We start from the raw sequence: 21912 nt of genomic DNA, 5'->3' as shown, positions 1-21912 counted from the left end.
AACTTGAGCCACACAACAGGTTACCAGTGTTTGTTCGTTTTAATAAATAAAATAAATTAAAGTACTTTCCAGGAAATTTGCTCTGCAGTCAGATTTCAAGACATTTAATACATTTCTGTCAACTGTGGGTACATGTCAGGGATAAACAGCAAAGATGGGAAGTCATTGGAAAGAAGATGTTTTCAATGTATATATCTCATACTTATTTTTCTTTTTTTTTTCCTTTTACAGTACTGGTTGAAATCGAAACAATAGTGAACAACGTTTGTGGTCTGTTTTTCTTTAGATAAGAGAACATTCAGAGTCTGCAGCGTCCATCGTCGATATTGAAGGGGTTTCCTCTGCGCCTTCATCCACCCTGCCTCCCTCCCCACACACTCTACCACCCCTCCTTCCTTTCTCAAAATTCGCCGTTTCCAGAGAAGCGCTCCCGGGGCTCGGTCGAGGACCGGACTTATGCGGACAGGCAGTCCAGGGAGTCCAGGGTGAGGAAGACGTCCGCCTTGCACTGGAAGGTGCCCGTCCCGTCCCGCAGCAGCTCGCAGCTCTTCAGGTTTGGAGAGATGTCCTTTACGCAGATGGCCTGCAGGATGGGGAGAAAAAGGTGATGAGACCGTTAAAGACCAAAAACTCAGTTACCATGTATTTTTATTTAGTTAATTAAATCACGAAATCCAATAGAAAGATTTAAAAAAATGTCGTTTCATCGTAACATAAGCAGGCTATTGCTGCAAGAAAAAAAACATGTTATGGGACGGAATGTTGCGCGTTCAGTGGTTTGCACCTTTAAGCACGAGTTGTTCAACTTTTCCAAAAATGTTGTCAATTCTGTCAATTTCGTTTGTGTTCTGGAAAAGGGCAAAAATCAGTCGTCTCTTTTATATTTTTAACTTTCAGATTTTAAGCGGAAATCCATAAATGTGGCTCTTGTGTAGTTTAAAAAGGAAAGGCAGATTTACGCGCGCATTTTCTTCATTTTATCATCAGTGTAATTTAAGAAATACATGAAATGGGAAACGGAGCAGGGAAAAAAATAGTACTTTAATGTACTCACCATGCTTTTGAGGATGGAGATCTCCCTGTTAGTCTCTGGGAGTACGTTGTTACCTGCTGTCTCCCCGCTGTCCATCAGCGTCTCCTCGGACTCGGCCCTGCGGACGTATGGCGACCTCCTGATACCGGACAGCAAACCGGAAGCTCGACCCACAGAGTAGTAGCTGGGCCCGGTGGATTGCTTGTACCAAGCTTCCACAGGTGGGCACGAGATGAGCAGAGACACTGCGACACACACCACGGCAAACCTGACTGACCTCTCCATGTCTGGAACCGTCTTGGTACTTTTTACGCAGAAGACTATTGCGCTTTGCTCTCGGTCTGTTCTGGCCGACTTAATGTTTTGTTTGGTCTGTGGAAACTTTCTGCTTCTTATAAAGGCTGACTAGGCGACGTTATCATGACCCAGGACGTTCGTCAAATCACAATGGATGTGGGCGGATGATGATCAGGCGTGTGTGTTGTATAGTGCACGAGGGGGTTGGAAATGTATGGGGACGTCAGCTCTCCTCTGACGTTTGAGAAGGTAAAAGTGAAACGGATTAACAAGTGGCTGAGTAAGACGTCAAAACTCAAAGATGTCCAGAAAGCCCAAAAGTTATTAACCACAAACCAATTATATACGTTAAAATGTTCTATATGTTTTTATGTCACACTTTAACAATATGGAGAGCTATCCATTTCTTAAATAACTCCTTGTTTTTACTCTGAAAAGTCACAGCTATTAGGAGATTTGGATTTTATTTTTCATGGTCTGTCTGACTCTGGACTTACAAAAGGCATGTAAACCAATAAAGCTCTTAACCATCAATAGGTGAACAACAAGAATGAGCCCATGTGGCTTTGAAGACTTTAACATGAGTGAAAATGGACACAATTGGACCAACAGAAATAACAGATCAATAAACACAAGTGAATTATCGACTAATCTAGATTATACCAAAACCTTTTTACAAGGCTTGATTGTGACGCATCTGCACATCAAAGTAGAGCTGTGATCAATCAATGGAAACCCTTTTTCCTGATTGATTTTCGGACCTCACCGGTCAAGCGTCATGAACTCCTGATCCTGTGTAATCAGCTGATCAGAAGGGGAACAGAGATGGAGACTTAAACAAAAATAATGGGCATACATTTGTTTAATGCAATAATATAAACAGTCAAGTAGTTTGCGTCCACGTTGCCCTTCTATGAAGCAGGATAATGATGGGGGTCTGGATGGCTACCAGAAATAATTCCATTAGGAGATCTGGTAGCATTAAGTCCAATGATTACCGTATATGCTGAAAACATTTGGGAATTCAGGCAATTCAAGTTTAGTTTATTGTTGAGCAAAAGAACAACACTTACTTACAATACATAAAAATTAAGTTTATTTAAGTAAAACATTTCAATTAATGCAGATATCAAGTCAGTCAAGATATGTAAAAAATACCATTAGAGTCCATTGTAGAGCGGTCTGCAGTGTGGCTCCAGTTTGTCCTCCAGGACATAGTCAGGTCCACAGACCCAGGGGTCTCCAGTCTCCCATTGCCACTTCTGCAGACTCTGCCTGAGGCTCTCCAGCACAGCGCTGTGGGACGGGTCTGATACCAGGTTCTTTGTTTCCAGAGGGTCTGCCCTGTGATGGTAGAGCATTTTTTCAAATCAAAACATTACACAGACTCGGTGCCTTCACACAGCCAAAGGTCAATACTTGAATGTAAAATAAAGTGTTACTGTTATAATTCCCAACATGAAGCCCTAACAGCTGTTTCAAATCGCTGTCTATGCCGCCAAGTCATACACATCTCTGATATATTTTAATGTACAAAATGTTCCTTTAAACATCCTGGATCTAAATATACCCGAACACAGACTAATCTAAAATCCCCGTAGAAATGTACTAAACATGATCTCAGTCTCCTTTGAAGCTACACATCTGACACTCCAGAGGAACGAAGAACAAGCCTGAAACAATGAATTCCTAAGAAATGTCTTTGACTCTCAGTCTGATGCTAAACAAATATGATTTGAGCTAATTTATGATCTCAGCACAACGTCGGCAGTCAGTTGTGAAACTATTATATTCTGGTTAAAGCTCCTGTGAGGGGCTTTGGTACCCCATGCTTCTTTTCTGTTTGTAACAAAAACATCTCATCCTGCTTTCTTTAAACAGTAAAAAGTCTCACTCGCTGCTGTTAATCTTTTCAGTGGAAAATTAAACATGAAAAAGTTTCAGCAATGAGCTTTCGATCTCCTCGTCTGACACCTACCCCTGACCGCGGTAACAGGCATTAAATATAACTATATAGTTATAACTCATCTTTATGGGCCTGTTTTTATTTTTGTAGCTCAAAAAGTTATTGAGATTCATTTCAGATTGTTTCATAATAAGATAAAATCTCCTCACAGCAGCTTTGATATTTCAGATCATAAAAAAAAGAGGCAAGAAAAGAAACAGAAGTGTTTGGTCGCTCTTAAACATTTTACTCAGTTTATCACTCCGCTCGTCACCTCAGAAAACAAACATGTTCATTCTCTGTTGATGTACTTTCTTCCTTTATACACAAAATGGTCTTGTATTTAAAAAAGTCTATCAGTCTGAAAAATGCTTAAATTCGGTACAACTGAATTTTCTAAAGTTTTGTCTGTCCGACCATCAGTTGTTCAAACAGGTTTGATTTCCAAACAGGAAAAACAGGAAGAAGAATAATCTTCCTGCTTGAGAAACTCAAACAAAACAAGGTTTTAATAAGAGCTTAATGAACTTTCTGTGACTCAACTGATTTATTAATAGTTTCAGCAATGGAAGTGTTCGAGAGGGAAAGGCAGAAGAAGATCAGGGTTGGTAGAGATCTGTGGGGGAAGAGGACTCCTGTTCATGTACGAGCCCCCGTCTCCCGAGCATTAGTTGACCTCCATGTCAGAATGATGGCAAAGAGAGAAGAGCCTGTTTTAAACTTTAGTGGCTTACAGCTGAACCTCCAGTCTCATGACTGTATGCAGCAGTATCATTATTTGGCTTATATTGACATCTATTTAGGAATAAACCTGAGATGATACACAGTATAATCCTGAGCTGCAGCCTCACATGTAATTACTCCTAACTGTGATGTCACAGGGTCATGAAGTTTAATCATCGCAGCAAGGTGAGAGATGTGCTCCCTCTCCTCTGTTTCAGGGTTGTCAAGTTATTCTTTAATGTTATTATTTAGGAGCTTTAATTTTCTATCTAATGGTGGATCAAATTTTAGGGATTTAAAATCAAAGCAAAAAAAGAGTCAGCTTGACGGTTTAATATATTTATAATATTGAACGTAACATTCATGCTGGCAACAGGAAGTTGTTTTTGAGGCCAGATGAAGTTGAGTGCAAGAGAAGTTCAGCCTTTTCTCTAACGGATGTAATGACCTTTGTTAAAGTCATTTAAAGCTGAATACAAAACTGGACCTGGCTCAAACCCAGTCTGGTCGCTTGTTGGATTAAGATTTGAAAAATGGTTGTGACGATACCAGAGTTTTAAACTTTGTTACTAGTAAGAATCAAATGATATTGATGCCTGTTTGGATACCACAGCAACAAAAATAGAAGTCCAACGCACACTTCTTTTTTTTTTTTAGTAATTTCTGGTTTGTAATTATCAAAAATGCAAGTACACAACTACAAACTATTATCATTGCACGAAGACATTGGGTTGCCAATGGACAGTTCGTAGGTGTTTACTTGCAACTTTAAGATAGATTGATACTTTAGTAATCCTTTGCAGGAAATTACATCGTCACTGCAGCAACTGCAATCACAGTCAAGACACTACATAAAAACTAAACAAATAGTATTTTTGACGTCTTGTTTTCATGTGCCTAAATACTAAGATCAGTGTTTAAAAACTAGACTTACATTTCAGAATTATAAATAAAAGACATCCTAGAAATGTAATAAACCTTAAGTGTGTAACATCTGTTGAAGTGTATTTATAAATAAATATATTCATGTGTTCATTATGCATTATTCTCCATTAAACAGTCTGATGGCAGTTAATAGAAAGGACTTCTTGTGATGAACGTGCTCTGTTGAATCACGTCCAGGGTGTGTCGTGCGTGTGCAGGATTTCTCAGAATGGTATTTTATCTGAATTTATTCTTCCCCTATGTACCAATCTTGTGAAATAGATAAAGTGTCAATACTTGAAGTCACAGATGTATTGTTTTCAGTTCAGAATTTGATCTGCAGTCATTTGCCAGATATCCTCTAAACTGATTCATAACAAATGTTTGTGCAGTGACAGACCTGGAGTCGTACAGCTCCCAGCGCTCTCTGTAGTAATACTGCTGCAGACTCTTGAACCAGTGTGTGGGCTCTCTCAGCCGGGTGCGGTTCAGCAGGTCCTGGAAGGTGGGCGACACGTACAGGTCCTGGTCGATTGGGAAGGGCATGCGGTAGTGCAGGTTGTGGAGAAGGTGGTAGGCCCCCTGGTGGACAGAGCGGGTTGGGTAGTACATGGTAATCTGAAAATGAAAAAGACGTCATAGTTCCTTTATTAATGCTTGTTTCTATCTTTCAGTCACAATCAGGTCCATCTGAAAACAGTGGAGCTCACAGACCTCGTGGAGGGACTGGCTGGCGTAGACCGTGTGCCAGCTGCTGGGCTCAGAGACCAGAGCGGGCAGTAAGGAGCGGCCAGTGAGGTGGACCGGGGTTGTGGGGCTTCCAGGGAGGCTGTAAGGGGGGTAAGGAACAGAGAACCAGTCCAGTATGGTGGGAGTGATATCTGCCAAAAAAAGGAGGGAGAAGAAGAAAAATAAAGAAAAGAGAGTTCTAAATAGCTATGAGAAAGACATCAAAAGTCATGGCCTGGAGCGGCGTGTACATCTGAGTACTTCAGTTTGATGCCAACACATGATGGAAATGGCCAATAATGGGCCAGCAGAATTAGCATCCCAATCACTGTCTCTTCAGCTTATGACACTATCGATTATACTGAACAAGGATAAATAGATTCTTAAATCAAGAGATGTCAATTTATTTTCTTCACATCTCTAGTCCGCAAGTTGTGTCATCGGTCTAAAGTCTGTGGCCTGCGGGATGCATACATTTTGCCCAAATGATCAGCAAATGAAGGGGGGGAGGGTGCCATGACACCGGTCGCTCATTTACACCACAGAAGTGAATAGACAAGGACGCTATAGAGCTTTTCTGTGAAAAATTAAATAAGACCATTTAGAGCTATCGTGTGATTCTTTGCAACTTTATACCGTAGGTTTGAAGCTACTTAAAGTTTAACCAATCTGTTGTATGTTATTTAAAGAATATGTTTCTTATCCTAGTTGTATAAGGAGCGCTTAGCCCTGCTAGCCCGTTCACATCAGTATCCTCGTTTGGATGTATCCAAAAGTTCATGATTTAAAAAGGCAGTAAACATTATTAATATCTCACAGTCTTCATGTTCATCACACACCTACTTTTATTTTTTTAAGAATTTACAGTGTATTACAATATACTGCAAACATTTATATCACTGTTTCTTCTCTTAGATTTCACTTGTTTAATTTATGTTATTTTCCTGTTTACATTACATTTTTTATCCCTTTAGGAGATCATTTTCAGTCTATTGAAACCTCCTGCTGATGTATCATTGTAAAGTCTCCCTCTTGTGGCCAATGAGAGCCATCAGTGAAACACGGCGACCTCCCTGTTTGTTCATCAGTTTGATCCATAGTGGTACCAATCTCTGAGGTCTGGTGCCAAAACAAACCGGAGCAGTTTCAAAACAAATAAAGACAAGAATAACTTATATCTATTTCCTGTTTTCTGTAAGAAAATAAAGATGACTCCCTCTGTCAGGCATCCATCTCTTACCCAGCAGGCTGACGTAGGCCTGGCTGGTGTCTCCCCATCGCTCCCTGTGCTCTGGAGAGGACACCAGCATGGGCTCTGCTGTCCCGGAGCGATACAGGTTGGTTCTGCCGTTCGGGAAGGGGATACCGTTATCTGAGCTGTAGATGACCAGCGTGTCGTTCTCATAACCAGCGTCCCTGAGCTCCTGCAGAACCAGGCCAATACCTGCAGAGAAGATTTACATCATTATAGCTGAGAGTTTAACAACAATGGCTTCTATTTCATTTATTTATCGCTGTAACTTGCCTTGGTCAAGCCTGCTAACTGTTGTGTACTGTGCGGCCAAGTCTGCTCGTGCTGCAGGTGTGTCCGGCACAAAAGGAGGAACCTTAAACACAAGAGATGAAGACAGGCCACATTTTAGGTAGTTTATGTATGTTATTGTTTTTAAAACAAATTCAGATATTGTTGCAAATGTCATCATATTTGATTCCAGTGTTTAACAGCAGCAGCACATGTTGAAACGTAAAGTAAAAAACTGACTTCATACCACTGACCTTCACTTGTTCTGGTGTGTAATATTCTGGAGTCCAGTCAGGTATTCTGCCCATCCCCATTTCACCATTTCCAAACTTCTCACAGAAAGCTCCGTACTGAGGCTGCGAGTGTCCACATCGATGGGTGTCATGGAAGGCAACGTAAAGGAAAAACGGCCTTTCTTCTTCATTTACATTGTCTTTACTCTTTTCTTCCTTTGACCTTTCTTCAAACGCTTCCTCCTTGTGGGTCTGGAAAAACTTGCGGACAAGAAGTTTGATGCGGGTGATGTTTCTTCCCACCTGTAGCACAGAATTGTTCTCCTCTGTGTAGGCAAAATCAAACGGGTAAACAGTGCCAGGGCCGACATGCTTCTTCCCAATTATACCTGTGGTAATATAGGGGTAAAAAAAAAAAAAAGAAAGAGAGGGGGGTGAAATTGTGATTTTAAAAAAGCAAGACTGTGTGTCTTTGAAAAAGAAAAAACAGTTGTTTATTTACCGGTGTGTACATTTGCTTCACTGAGCAGCAGCGGCAGACTTTGCACTCCGTCAAACGAGTTGAAGTGGTGGACACCCTGATGAAGCCCGTACATGCCGTTTTGATGCTGTAAATCCAAATCCAACATATCTTAATACTGTGACTCCATGCAAGAAAAACAAGACATCCACATGTTTGTGTGTTTTTTTTTTAACCTGTGGCAGGCCGGTGAGGATGGTGGAGCGGCTGGGGGAACAGCTGCTGACAGATGTGTAGGCGTTGTTGAACACCAGGCTTCGCTGGGCCAGAGAGCGCAGGTGTGGCGTGTGGACCACAGAGTTGTTGTACACCTCTGTCTCAAAACCTGCATCATCAGCTGGAAGAGAGAAATGGTACTTTTTTTTTAAAGCTTTTGTACAACATGATGTAAATATATAAAAAATATTGTTTGAGGAGAATGGTGGGCATCTCTGTAATCCACAACAGCTTCTATATTTTAGAATAAGGTGAATATGACAAAAACATGTTATTCTGACATCTATGGACGTATTTGGACCCAATGTTGTACATCAGTAAAGATTTTTGAATAGCTAGATTTGATAACTATAAACATCAACTTGATCAATAAAATGGATGTTATAACAAGGTAGTCGCTTATTTTGAATGTTTTGTAATTATCTATATTTCTTTCACTTTAAATCTCTATAAATGCTATTTGTCTGTATTGTATGTCTTTTAAAATGGACCTTGAGTCTAATAATAAAAGTTGATGATGATGATGATGATGTCTCCCTGTAATATCTAATGCTTTAACTCCTCCTAAGTACAAAGTTTCTATTCACCATAAAACAGGGGCAAAAGTGTCATGTTTGGATACATCATTGTTATGACAAAGAAGGAAATATTCTGTTAGAGAACAATATTTTAGGGACTGACTGATAAGAGATTTTAGGGGCCGATACCAATACTGATATTAGGAAGAGAGAAAATTCCGATGCCGATATACCGACAAATATCTTTCTTAGATCTATCTTTCATCTTAAGAGGTGGATAGATTTAGATATATAAAGACATTTATTGTGTTGATTCCTCAAATGATTTTACAAACACTTGGGGAAAAGATTTACAGTTGAACAAAAGCTTTTATTGGCCAGAACAACAACAGACTGCTGAAACACCAATTTAGACTTTTAGATATGAACATTTAAAAAAAAAAATACAATACAATAAACTTAAATTGAATAAGCCTCGATATATCGGTACTTATTTGAGATAAACTTGGCCAATACAGATAGTCACGTGATTTGCTATATCGGCGATATTATCGTCCAGCCGATCAATCGTTCGGCTCTACAATATTTATTTCAAACATAAGACTCAAAACTAGAAATCTGATCCCATATGATTCTCTTGAGTTAGTCTGATCACAGTGTACTGACATGAAGCTGAAACAGTTCAGTTCTGCTCTGAAGCATACCTCTGTAAAGGTTATGATCTTTTGCTTTTGTTGAGGCTGTTTCAACATGTTTGTGGGTGCTTTTAAACTATGTTATTATTACACTGAGAGGTGTTGAATTTATTCTGTCCACCCTGTTATATCAGTACTTTGTGGCTGAATACCAGAAAAAAAAACTGATAAAACATGAACAGATAAACTATTTAAACTAGACTCGAAATTAAAAATTGCACTCACCAATTATTAAAAGAACATTCCTCCTCTTTGACTCTCCGATGCCACACGATGCCAAAATCAGAAAAATCCACCTGAACATGATGATGATGATGATTTCCTCTCTCCAGTCTTACATGAACATTTCGGCTACAGGTCTCTAAAACTGCGCAGTTTAGGCTTTTTAAACATGTCGAAACAAGTCAAAACAAGTGCATTAAATACATGCAACAAGTGTTGTCGTGGAAATTAAAGCATGTGTAACAAATAAGCTGGCAGAGCTGGCATTATCACCTAAAAACGACCGCGCAGTACACATTTCAACTTCTTCCTCAAACAACTTAAGCCCCGCCCATCTCCAGTCACATGACGACGGTCACGTGACGACCCACAATAGGAACCACCGGTCTCGCGCTTCATCAGCAAAATGCCAAGTTTTTGGGGAAGTGGGTTCAGCGACAGCAACAACAGAGCTTTGACAAGAAAATCACAGCTGAACCAGTTCATAATGCCAAAGAAGAAGAAATGAGGCTGGGTAAGAGTTTCTCTTATTTTAGTCTTTTCTGCTTTATTCTGTTTTATTGTATTCTTCTTAATTCTGCTACCGTATATATTGTTGTTATTTTTGTATTTATAAATCTATGCTACCTTTTTGTTTTCATCTTTCTGCTCCTTTTTCATTGATTTTCTATTCAAAGCTACTTTTTGTTGTTGTTATTTTGCCCTTTTTCTATTCTACTGTTCTTTATTCTGTTCAAGTGTATTCTCCCCTATTCTTCTCCTTTTCTCTTTCTTTGTATTTGTATAATCTATTATTTCTATTCTGTTTTATTCTCTTCTCTATTCTCTATAGTGTGTTGTTTGAGAGTTGTAAGTTAATTCTGTGTAGTTTTCTCTTTTGTGTCTTTTATCCCTTTTTGGTCTGCTCTACATTCACCTGTTCTTCATCTTTTTGAACCTGTCACACAGCAATATGTTTAGATCATTTCCATTCTTTAATTCTTTGATTAAATTCTTAAATAAAAAGATTTATTATTCTGATGGCTCCACATAAATCTGAGGAAAATTTTTAGTTCTTACAATATGTTTGACCTCTGACCTGCAGTCGTGGAGAAATATTGCTTTCTGTTACAAAACAATCACTGGTCAGAGACAGGTAAGTGAAGCACTGACCTGTCATATGATCATCATATGGCAAAAACACCAAGTAAAGGTGCAAGGGTTCATGGAGTGACATGTAGGTTATCTTTTGTCAGCTATTTAAACAAAAACCTGACTTGTATACAGAGGTGCGGCCATTCGTCCGTCACATGGAGTTTTTCTTCCTGATGACTTTTATTTGTTCTTCACACACAGATCCCAGCACGCACCTGCTGATATGGCGTCCATCTTCCTTCTACTTAATGTGTGTTTGTGCAGAAAAACTCACAGATAAACGGACACATGCAAGCACACAGAGCACTTCTTTGTTGTGATATCTTGAATGCTTGGTCTGTGGGGGAAGAAGGCAGGAAGAAACAAGAAGCACTTCTCACAAGCTGATAAGTGACATTTAAAGCAGAGAGGAGGAAAATTAATCGCTTTGTGTAAGTTGTTTCTTTTTTCTCTAATCAGCCGACTCAGGCACATTTGAATAAATAACATGTAATTCATCTTTGTTGCTTTCTCTTCATCCTTTCCTCCATCCTCCTCCTCTCCAGGTTCTCCTTCCTCACCTGTAACTCTTGTATGATGGACCAGCCTCTGTTAAGACGGGTGTCAGACAGCCGCCGGGGCTGCTGCTCTTACAGCACCCTGAAGTCCTGGCTGCCAATCCTCTCCTGGTTGCCGAGGTACAACCGGAAATGGCTTCAAATGGACCTTCTCGCAGGCCTCACTGTTGGGCTGACCACTGTACCTCAAGCGCTGGCTTACGCTGAAGTAGCCGGCCTTCCTGTGCAGGTAAATCCTAACTGAGGTGTCTAAAATCTTTTTTGATTCAACTCTATGCAAATACCATCCCCAGGAAGGTTGATATCTAGTTCCATTTAAGCCTTTACTACCCTCGAGGATGACTGCCAAAACTACTGTTCATGGAATGCAATCACTTTTTTAATTAGCTTAATTTTTTTCTGTTAACTCATCAATAGATACATACATTGTGCTGCTTTTGCCAGTGGCAGCTCCAGACTTTTTAAATAGGATGGACCAACTTGGGCTCTGATTGATGCAGGGGAGACATTTGCGCACACATACACATTCATTTATTTTCTCTTTCTGTCTCCACTAATCATACCTACTTTTCAGTAACATAAGATAAAGGTAACATTCACATCTTATTATCCTAATTCTACAAGGACTCAAAAAGATTATATGTGAAAAGCCTTAAGTAAAAAATGACATGCAAACTCCTGTACAAAGGCAATGTACCAAAAGAATGCTCCTTAGTTCATTGGCAGTAAGACAGTGTGCAGGAGTTTGCAAACAACTTTGTATGGACTCAATCCTTTCCTACGCACCAGTCTTATGGAACAGATTGGCAAAGAACTTATTTACTGCTTAAATGACTAATAAAGACGTGTTAAGATATGACCCAGTCTGCTGCAACACAGCCTGAATGATTTTAACAGAAGTCCGGTCTCTGACAGGAACAAATAGCAAATCATAGTTTAGGAGATGTTGGGGTGGCACCTGGGATGGTGATTAAGATTTCAAGGGGGGCCCATGCCACCCCTGGCCACTCTTCTGGACACGCCCCCTTGCTATTGCTATTCTGTCTTTCTTTACTTCTCATCGTTGAATCATAATATTTAATCCTTACAGTATGGACTCTACTCTGCCTTTATGGGGGGGTTCATCTACAGCCTCCTGGGGACTTCTAAGGACGTGACACTGGGTCCCACGGCGATTATGTCCCTCCTGTGTTTCTCGGTGGTGGGTGGGCATCCAAACCAAGCCGTGCTGCTCAGTCTCCTCTGTGGACTCATCCAGGCTGTTATGGCATTACTGAGATTAGGTAAGGGGGCGGAGCTGTAGTCATGTGAAAAACCTGTGACACCAGTTTTGGTGGTTTTCTTAATTTGGTCGACACTCGTGACCCAAGAGGATCTGCAAAAGACATATATATTTGCAAAGTAATTAACATGGTTTTATTGACAATCTGAGACATTCTTGTCACTTTAAAGCAAAGAAATGGTATTATAAGGGTTCAATCTTCCTGCCTGTAGGGTTTAGGGTGAGCTCTGTTGAAAATCTTACACAAAAATTAGAGAGTTTCAAATTCAACAAGGTGCTGAGACAGAACTGCAGACATTTGAAGAAACAGGATATTAGTTTGTGATAGTGCAGGAGAACTACTTCCTGCCATCACTTGTACGACTTCCTCTGCTTAACCACACGGCCTGTCTGCACAATCTGTGGTTCTCAGCCACGCTTTTATTTCAAGTCAGGGTCATGGCCTGGTAAATAATTCATGACTTTCCTTGGCTTCTGCAGGTTTCCTGCTGGACTTCATCTCTTACCCTGTAATAAAAGGCTTCACTTGTGCTGCTGCCATAACTATTGGCTTTGGGCAGGTTAAGGTGAGGGTTTAACATACACACACACACACACACACACACACACACACACACACACAACCACATACAGAGTCATAAAAACAAAATACTCACACATCTTAGGCAACATCATTGACCAGATCCTGTTCTCAGTAGCTCATGCTACTATTAAACTAAGTGAGTTTCACATTTATAGCATATCATAGCCACAGGTTTATCTCAGTTTTACACCTTCACATTCAAGACTAAAAAACAATTAAAAGTCAATAATGTGATCCAATATTCACATATAAAACTTTAGAACAAGGAACTCAGCACACAATCAAAAAACCCAATAAAAAAAGTCTGTTGAATATGGGCACATTTTTATAAGTGAGAAGACTTTAATCTTTAACTCATAAATAAATCTTGATCCTCTTCCTACTTAAAATAAGGTCCAGAAATAAATCCATTCATTTTCCCCCCGCTATTAATCATGTGCTATTTTAGGCACTCCTTAGATATGCCCCTGCAGAGTCTCCCTGTAGTCACAATTCACTTTTGAAAACTTCTAGACAGCTCAGTTGACGTGTCAAGAGTAATATCAGCTTAAGACTGTGCAAAAATTCAAAATAAAAGCCTAGCAATATTTATTTTTAAATTCAAATTTCCAAAGTGCGATTAGAAATACGATTAATCTTGATTAACTATTGAAATGTCTCGATTAATCGCAATTTTAAAAATGTAGTCCTCTGACAGGCCTAATATAAACTGTAAAAATGTGTCCCCTGTGCCAAATGGTAATAGAAGTGTTTATCTAAAAAGCAAAAAGAGAACCGGTGGTTCACCCTCTGATCATCGTTTCATAGTTTCTACTCCTATTCGTGTCAGGGATTTCATCTGATGGCAGTCATGTTGTTTCTGTTTCCAGAACATTCTGGGACTCAAGGGAGTTCCTCAGGAGTTCTTCCTGCAGGTGTACTACACCTTCTACAAGATCTCAGAAGCCAGGATAGGTGACATGGTGCTGGGTCTGCTCTGTCTTGCTCTCCTCATCGTGTTGGTGGTCATGAAGAAGAATCTGACCTCTGAAGACTCTGATGACTCCACCTGCTCCAGAGTCGCCAGGAAACTAGTGTGGACCGTTGCTACAAGTCAGTCCCTGTGTGATTGGGACTGTGTGTGCATGCATGTGAAGTGAAGTATTTTTATTTGATAGGGACGATGCAATTTAGAGAATGAAACTGAGGCTTGAGCCCACACAGCCATTCAATATATACATATACCAGTGTTTCCCCTACAATTATATTGGGGGGGGGCGGCCCCCCCGCCCCCCCTGAAGGTCAAGTAAAATAAAGACTTTTTTCTTTTTTTTAAAGATTTATTTTTTGGCTTTTTGTGCCTTTATTGTAGAGATATGATAGAGGATAGAGTCGGAAATCAGGGAAAGAAGTCATAAGGATACCTTTCCGATAGAAAAGGACAGCTGTCATTAAAAGTAACCCATGAACACCAAGATTGTCGTTGTGTCGCCATGTCGGCTTGTCCCCACCTTCCCAACGCTGTAAACCTAGGGGAAACACTGTATACTGTATATACTGTATGTCTTTATTTAAACTCGAAAATAATTGAGAGCATAGCCATCATTTACAATGAGGGTGAGCAGGATAAACAATGAGAAAGAAAATAAACATAGGCTACATACACATATAAATACGTATATGCATATATACATACACATACATACATATAATACACGAATACCTGGGCTGCCTGAGTTGGCATGAAGTGCCTAATTAACTCAAAAACGTTTAGGTTTAGGTCAGTAACACTGTTCAAAATCTAATGTTGTGTCTAAAACCCTCTTCTCTGTCTTGGTCAGTGCGTAACGCTCTGGTGGTCGTGGCCGCATCCTGTGTAGCATTTTCATGGGATGCTTACGGTTATCAAGTGTTCACAATAACTGGAAAAACCTCTCAGGGGCTCCCGCCGTTCAAGCCCCCACCCACCTCAGACATCACAGCCAACGGCACGGTCATCTCCTTTAGAGAGATTGTTGAGGTGAGACAATCACGCCAAGCCTCAGGGTTATGGAAGTTTATCTTTTTTTTTTTTTCATTTATGATTGAACTGCAACTTTCACTTCCTAAATATCTTTCCATTGTGTCTGTGTGGTTTTGCGCAGGGCTTTGGGGAAGGACTTGCTGTGATTCCCTTCATGGGTCTGTTGGAGAGCATTGCTATTGCTAAAGCTTTTGGTAAGTGTTTTGAGCCGCGCTACATGCACTGAGCTTGGGTTGGAAGTGGTTGGGGTGTCTGTTTATTGGTTGACCACTTTGGTATAAGCCAGTGGTTCTCAAACTATGGTACGTGTACCACCGGTGGTACGTGGGCTCCCTGTGGTGGTATGCAAAGAATTCTCCACAATATAAAAAACAAACCCTTTAATGTAGACCTACATTAACAGATATTCTGTTAATGTAGGTCTACATTAACAGAATATCAGTTAATGTAGACCTACATTAACAGATATCTGTTAATGTAGACCTACATTAACAGATATCTGTTAATGTAGACCTACATTAACAGATATCTGTTAATGTAGACCTACATTAACAGAATATCAGTTAATGTAGACCTACATTAACAGAATATTAGTTAATGTAGACCTACATTAACAGATATTCTGTTAATGTAGGTCTACATTAACTGATATTCTGTTAAGCATATTTTGATGAGCATCAAAATATAAGGCAGCAAGTGTAAATGTTTTATTGAACCTCCTGTTTCTTCTCAGCCAGTCAGAACGACTACAGGATCGATGCCAATCAGGAGCTGCTGGCCATCGGTGTGACTAACATTATGGGCTCCTTTGTGTCAGCGTACCCAGTCACTGGCAGCTTTGGGAGGTTTGTGCGTGTGCGTGTGCGTGTGTGTGTGTGTGTCTGTCTCTGTGTGTAGAGACAGAAAGAGCTCAGATGTTTTATATTTACAGTGTCGTCTCACTTCCAGGACAGCTGTGAACTCTCAGACTGGTGTTTGCTCTCCTGCTGGAGGGATCGTAACCAGTAAGTCCAAACATTTTCAACTGTCCCTGTATCTCCTCTGACCTCTTAAGTGTTAGAAGATACATCTATCAGCCATGACATTATAAACACATGCCTATTATTGCAAAGGCACCCCTCTCCCCTGGTCAGAGCCGAAACAGCCCTGACCTGATGAGACATGGACTCTCTGAAGGTGTGCTACGGTATCTGGCACCAAGACTTTAGCAACAAATTACATAAAACAGAACTTGGAGGGTATCTAACTGTCTTGTCGTGACATATTTCCCACTAAAACGAGATAAAACCATTTAAAAGAAGAGATGGTGGGACATAATGTAGTGGATTTGATTGGATCATTAGCTTCGACAAATTGGTAGATAAAGTAGTTAACGCCCCTGAGTGCAGGTTGAGTGATCAGACATTTGAAACGTTTTACAGGAAGATAAAATGCCGTTATTTTGATGTAAATACACTCAGTTAATGCTTTATTGAAACATATTAGGCAGATAATGTCTAATGAATTAACTTTAAGTCCTATAAGTAGCACGATGGGGCCTCCATTGGTTGGACTTATTTGTCCATCACGTCCCACAGATGCTCGGTTGGGTCAAGATCTGAGGAATTGTGAGGCCAAGTCAAAATTGAGGCCAACTTTTGCTCTATGGTCCAGTCTCAAAGTTCACATGCCCATTGTAGGCGCTTTCAGCCGTGGACAAGGATCATCGTGGACACCCTGAACAATCTGTTGCTATGCAACAAACTGAAATGGACTTTGTACGGACACTTTTCTGTCAGAACTTGCATTCACTTTTTTTTAGCAATTGGAGCTCCAGTTGGATCAGACCATATGGGCCAGCATTTGCTCCCCATGCCCATGACCCTGTCACCCATTCACAGGTTTTCGTTCCCTGGTTCACTTTTTGTAGGTACTGACCACTGTAGACTGTGAACACCCCACATGAGCTGCAGTTTTGGAGATCAGAATCAGAATCAGATTTATTGGCCAGGTATGCTTACACACACAAGGAATTTATCTTCGGTGAACTGTGCTCTCATATGTACAGCTACAACATTAAATATTAAAAATAAACATAATAAGAAAAGACTAATATTAACATGACTAAATATGAAACAGTGCAGTGGTGAATAGGGCAAAAGATGCTGAAGTAATGCTCTGACCCAGTCGCCTTGGTCGCTCACATTCATGCCATCGCCAGTTCCTGTTTCAACGCTTTAACTCGGAGGACAAAATGTTCAAAAATAACCCAGACACTGACAGGTGCCTTTTCTCTCTCTTAGTGTCTTCTGTTTAGATTTGCACATTTTGTCTGGCAGGTCCCAGTTAGGACAGTAAGCAAATTTAAAAAAAACTACTTCAACAGACTCGACCACAAACACGGTTAGGTCGTCCTCTTAGCTGACGGCCTGGCTTCAAGTCTGACCTTTAAATATCAATCTTTTATAAAAAAAAGTGTGTATATTGATAGTTCCTTTCTGCTTGTTTCTAAGTTTGGTCATTATGTATCCCTCTAAATGTGACCTCCTTCTTCTGTGCTTATTTGCAGGTGTGATTGTGTTACTTTCCTTGGCTTTTCTCATGCCGGCCTTCTACTACATCCCTAAAGCTTCTCTAGCTGCTGTTATCATCTGCGCGGTATCTCCCATGGTGGATTACCCCGTTGTGGCTAAGATGTGGAGGACACGAAGTAGGTATCTGCTCAGTGTTAAACTGTCCCATGTGTATTTGTTTACCTTTGGTTTAACGCTAACATGTCTCCACAGAGCTGGACCTGCTGCCTTTTGTGGTGACGTTCCTGATGAGCTTCTGGCAGGTGCAGTACGGCATCGTAGGAGGTGTCGCTGTATCTGGAGCACTGCTGCTCTACAACACGGCAAGGCCCCAGATAAAGGTAGCATAATAACTGAACAGGACACTGTGTGATTCTGAGTGTGTGGCCCTTTAAGGAGGCTTTAACTTTGAAACATGACCTAAGTCAGTTTGAAACAGAAGTAGCATGTTGAATGTTGCGCTGCTTGTTTTCTGCTCAGGTAAAATGATAATCACCGAGGCATTTCTCAACATAATTGCTATTACTTAAAATAATTTAAACTAACAACAGGAAGTTAATTTAGTGATAATGTTTCGTGAGCGAGTTGTAGTAGAACCACAACAAAGTGAGCAGGATCCCGAGGTGAGGCGGAGGGGTCATGTCTCACCCTGAAGGAAATCCTCCACAATAACAACCCGCTTTACGCTTAACAACACATTACTTTGTTTATTAGACGGCTACTTTCTTAAAAAAATAATTAATTTTGTAAGATATAGATTTAATTGATTTAAAATAAATGCATGTATTTTGACCAGTCTGTTGGAATGTACAGTTAGGGCTGTGTCCATGGCAACAGTTAACGCTGTAGTCTTCATAAAAAGAGCTTAACTAGCTTTCATTACTCACAGATCAACATGAGTTTAGTGTAACCCAGTTTTTTTTTTTTAGCCGTGTAATGAGTTGAAATATATTTAACAGCTGGTTTTTGTTGTTCTAATCTAAACCAAAACAAACATTTGAATGATTGCTTCTATAGTATCCATCTTTCTGTGATTGTAAGCATGACCTTATGGACCATTCTGAAGAACCTCAACAGAGAATCACCTCCAAACTACTTTTCCTCTTTCTTAAAGAAAATGACATGCTTTATTTATCCCAAAAGGGGAAATTCAGTTTGTTTGAGTCTATGGTTGAACATGCTACACACATAGGCCAAAAAAACCACACATGCAGAAACAAGGGCATGGCAAGGGCTATGGCTCAATTGGTAGGGTCATCACCTGGTTCAATTCCCAGCTGAGTAACATGTCCGATGTGTCCTTGGGCAAGACACTCAACCCCACATTGCTCCCGCTGCTTCGGTGACGGTGTATGAATGGATTACTGTTGTACTTAACGTCGTTAAGTGAATTGTAACATTAATGGAGAGTTGTCAGTGAGGGGGCTGAAAACGAGTCAGCACCTCAAGCAGTTGAGAGTATGGTGACCTGCTTAAGCGCTGCTCAGCAGTACCCAGGATGTGAACTGGCACCTCTGTTGCAATTTCCATACTTTGGTCCTTACCAGGAACAGTCAACAGTCGTCTTCCCAACCCAAGTCCCCACACACTGAGCTGGGGTGGCTGTGGCTCAGTTGGTAGAGTCGGTCGTCTCTTAACCGGGACGTCGAGGGTTCAATCTCCAGCTCCTGCAGCAGCATGTCCGATGTGTCCTTTCCATTTAGATGCCAATTAAGAAAAGATCTTTGAGGAAAACACAAAGGAAAAGTGGCTGTTTTAGTGTGTTGAATAACATAAAATGGTTCTTACAGTGCCAAAGTAACAGATTTATGGAAACAGCATGTGCCTGTTGTGCTCAGGTGTCTGATCACGGTGTGCTGGTGATGGAGTTGGGCAGCGGACTCAGCTTTCCTGCCACAGAGTATCTCAGTCGCATCATTCACACTCAGGCTCTGCAGGGTGAGGATTTGTTTAAGAGTCTCTTTCTATTCAGAGGACACTTACACTAAACTCTAACATTCTGTGATTCATGATTTCCAGTTTGAGCTCTCATGTACTCTTCCCTTAGCATCTCCCCCGCAGTCAGTGGTCCTGGATTGCCATCATGTCAGCGTCATAGATTACTCGGTGATCAGCGAGCTCAGTGACCTGCTGAGGCAGTTCAAACTACGAGAAGTGCGACTGGTCTTTTCCAGATTGCGGGTAAGACCTTCAGATTTCCCTTTTTTACAGACTTTTCATTTAGTGACAGATTATGAGCCATTTAGTTCAATGTGAACCTTGAAAAACCTTGGAAGCTTAGTTTTGTTCAGGGCCAGGAGTTCAAGAAAGTGTACGCACTATTCACTCCACTATGTCTGACTCTTTGTCTCACACTTCCCTTCCTCTGTTCTCCTCCATCTTCAGCCCTCCGTTCTGGATGTTCTCCTGGCCTCTGATCTTCAGGGCCTCACGTATACAGACACCGTCGAGGCAGCGCTGCAGATGGAGTCAAGTGGCCTCCGAAAAGATCAATGACATTTCTCTTCTCTTTTCTTCTCATTTCTCTTCTCATTTATTTTGTCCGTTCTGAAGGTGAACACTGACCAACTACCTCCAAAAACTGATTAACTGATCGACTCCTGCCAGTGGCCAAGCCATGCCCCTCTTTCACCCGTCAGAGGAAGCGTCAAACTGATAGACTCCGAAACTGACTCTGAAAGTATCATGAAACATTCCAACACTATATTATACACGCACAAAAACCACTGGACCAGAAGAAGCGGTGTTTGATGTCACTTTAGATTCTTTTGTGGGACATTGTTTTGTACGATAAAGAAGATAGCTGGGAAAATGACATTACTTAATATTAATATATTTAATATATGTTTTTTAACTACAGTTGGCCTGCAGGGCTTCAAGAGACCAAATTTGATTATAGAGAAAAGGAGGAGGAGCGATCTTTGTTTCATCGATTTGTGCAGTCAGATAGTGTCTCGGATAACAAAACATATGAGGGCTTTATTTACTAGCAGAGAGTAGACGGATTCTTTAAAGCAGAAGTTTCGGATAATATCCGCATGATATTTTTTTGGGCCTTTTTACCTTTATTGTATAGGCAACTGAAGGGAGTCAGGAAATGTTGGGAGGAGAGAGTTGGTGGTGACAAGCAGCAAAGGGCTGAGGTCAGATTCGAACCCACAGCCGCTGTATCGAGGACTTTAGCCTCTGTACATCGACATCACCACTAGGCTATCAGCGCTCCCATCTATAAGCGGTCTTGAATATAAAATGTTAAGACTGTGTTATTAGTGTTTTATTTGTGATTACATTAGATCACCTTTAAGAGATCCATTTTAACATTGGTGATATATATTTATTATTTTAAAAACACAACCAATCAGCATTAATTTGATGGTTGAAGAAACAAAAACAACTTTTCCAAAGAGCTTGAGAACTCTTCCTACTGTAAGTCCTTTTCACACATGAACTCTTGAAAAGGTCTTGCAAATTTCCAGACAGCCTGCATCTGATATCTTCATGAGAGGGTCCAACGTGTCCTTCATGACTGGAGATTTTCTGTCTCCAATGGGAGGGAGGGGGTATGTAATTGGACGTACAGTATCAATGAATGAGTGGAAAAGAACATGCTGGCAAGAAGAAAAGAGACCAAAGCAGCTTCATTATGTGCATGCAGATCGCACCCTTTTAGCGCCAGCTGCATAATAACCAGATCTCAGTACATTTTGAGTACATAAGTGAAGGGCTGTAGAGAGTGCATTAATCACAAAGTAAACACTTTTTTTTTAAGCCATTGAGGATATCAATCATGGAATTTGAAAACAAGTCAAGTGTCGACATGAAATGTGCAAAGAATAACTTATATAAGTTCTGTTACCACACCTAGCATGCATTTATGTTGATTTGTATTTTTGAGAACAGAACAGTTCAAAAGTGCCACAAGCTGAAATCACTTACACAATACCAGGGAGTGTTTGGGTGACTTTGGGTCAGTTTCACAGGTAACATTCATCCTTCCTCTGACCCTGTAATCCATCAACTGCCCTCAGCATTAGTAGTATGGTATGGTTCACCAGACTGTTGTAGCACTTGAAAGAGTTCCTGATCAGAGACTAGTGAAAATATGTTCTCAAAATAATATTTTTTTAACAAGGGCCCTCGACCTTAAAAGATAGTTTTTGTAAAGCCAGATGATGTTTTCTCTCCCCTGTGCTGTCATTAAAAAAATACATCAATGTCTTTGTTT

The 21912-nt window shown here is 40.5% G+C and overlaps 3 protein-coding genes across 4 annotated transcripts; 1 reads left to right on the top strand and 2 right to left on the bottom strand.

The window, feature by feature from the left end:
* Positions 1–20: 20 nt before the first annotated feature.
* On the bottom strand, positions 21–2030 carry npb (neuropeptide B). The gene is made up of 2 exons (XM_020654401.3): positions 1055–2030; positions 21–583 (listed from the first exon to the last, which is right to left on the bottom strand). Exons 1-2 carry the CDS (start codon positions 1316–1318, stop codon positions 455–457), a joined length of 393 nt encoding a protein of 130 aa, XP_020510057.1. The 5' UTR covers positions 1319–2030; the 3' UTR covers positions 21–454.
* Positions 2031–2174: 144 nt separating this feature from the next.
* sgsh (N-sulfoglucosamine sulfohydrolase (sulfamidase)) lies at positions 2175–9866 on the bottom strand. Of its 2 annotated transcripts, XM_020654386.3 has the most exons (10): positions 9581–9866; positions 8103–8263; positions 7909–8014; positions 7428–7795; positions 7177–7258; positions 6892–7095; positions 5637–5803; positions 5323–5540; positions 2489–2674; positions 2175–2336 (listed from the first exon to the last, which is right to left on the bottom strand). In XM_020654386.3, the coding sequence occupies exons 1-9, from the start codon at positions 9657–9659 to the stop codon at positions 2491–2493; spliced, it is 1569 nt and encodes a 522-aa protein (XP_020510042.1). In that variant the 5' UTR covers positions 9660–9866; the 3' UTR covers positions 2175–2336; positions 2489–2490. The 2 variants fall into 2 exon arrangements, with proteins under 2 accessions (XP_020510042.1, XP_020510041.1); XM_020654385.3 differs by lacking the exon at positions 2175–2336 and having other exon boundaries at positions 2358–2674; positions 9581–9865.
* Positions 9867–9938: 72 nt separating this feature from the next.
* On the top strand, positions 9939–21901 carry slc26a11 (solute carrier family 26 member 11). The gene is made up of 15 exons (XM_020654403.3): positions 9939–10091; positions 10913–11142; positions 11257–11497; positions 12359–12551; positions 13031–13116; positions 14003–14225; positions 14954–15132; positions 15257–15329; positions 15869–15980; positions 16084–16139; positions 17684–17824; positions 17901–18028; positions 19526–19625; positions 19735–19868; positions 20073–21901. The coding sequence occupies exons 3-15, from the start codon at positions 11285–11287 to the stop codon at positions 20181–20183; spliced, it is 1749 nt and encodes a 582-aa protein (XP_020510059.1). The 5' UTR covers positions 9939–10091; positions 10913–11142; positions 11257–11284; the 3' UTR covers positions 20184–21901.
* The last annotated feature ends 11 nt before the right edge of the window (positions 21902–21912 follow it).

Source organism: Labrus bergylta, chromosome 1 (assembly GCF_963930695.1).
Source record: "Labrus bergylta chromosome 1, fLabBer1.1, whole genome shotgun sequence".
In the NCBI taxonomy this organism is placed as follows: Eukaryota; Metazoa; Chordata; class Actinopteri; order Labriformes; family Labridae; genus Labrus; species Labrus bergylta.
The sequence above is the reverse complement of the archived record's forward strand: the minus strand, read 5'-3'. Positions and strand labels throughout refer to the sequence as shown.

Bases quoted from the DNA above. Each gene is read 5' to 3' on its own strand.
- npb (XM_020654401.3), bottom strand. From the start codon at position 1,318: ATGGAGAGGTCAGTCAGGTTTGCCGTGGTGTGTGTCGCAGTGTCTCTG. The intron at 584-1,054 runs GTGAGTACATTA...CCCATCCTGCAG, and splicing joins TCTCCATCCTCAAAAGCATG to GCCATCTGCGTAAAGGACAT.
- sgsh (XM_020654386.3), bottom strand. From the start codon at position 9,659: ATGTTCAGGTGGATTTTTCTGATTTTGGCATCGTGTGGCATCGGAGAG. The intron at 7,259-7,427 runs GTCAGTGGTATG...CTTGTGTTTAAG, and splicing joins ACACACCAGAACAAGTGAAG to GTTCCTCCTTTTGTGCCGGA. The intron at 7,096-7,176 runs GCAAGTTACAGC...TCTTCTCTGCAG, and splicing joins AGTTAGCAGGCTTGACCAAG to GTATTGGCCTGGTTCTGCAG.
- slc26a11 (XM_020654403.3), top strand. From the start codon at position 11,285: ATGATGGACCAGCCTCTGTTAAGACGGGTGTCAGACAGCCGCCGGGGC. The intron at 16,140-17,683 runs GTAAGTCCAAAC...GCTTATTTGCAG, and splicing joins TGCTGGAGGGATCGTAACCA to GTGTGATTGTGTTACTTTCC. The intron at 18,029-19,525 runs GTAGCATAATAA...TGTTGTGCTCAG, and splicing joins CGGCAAGGCCCCAGATAAAG to GTGTCTGATCACGGTGTGCT.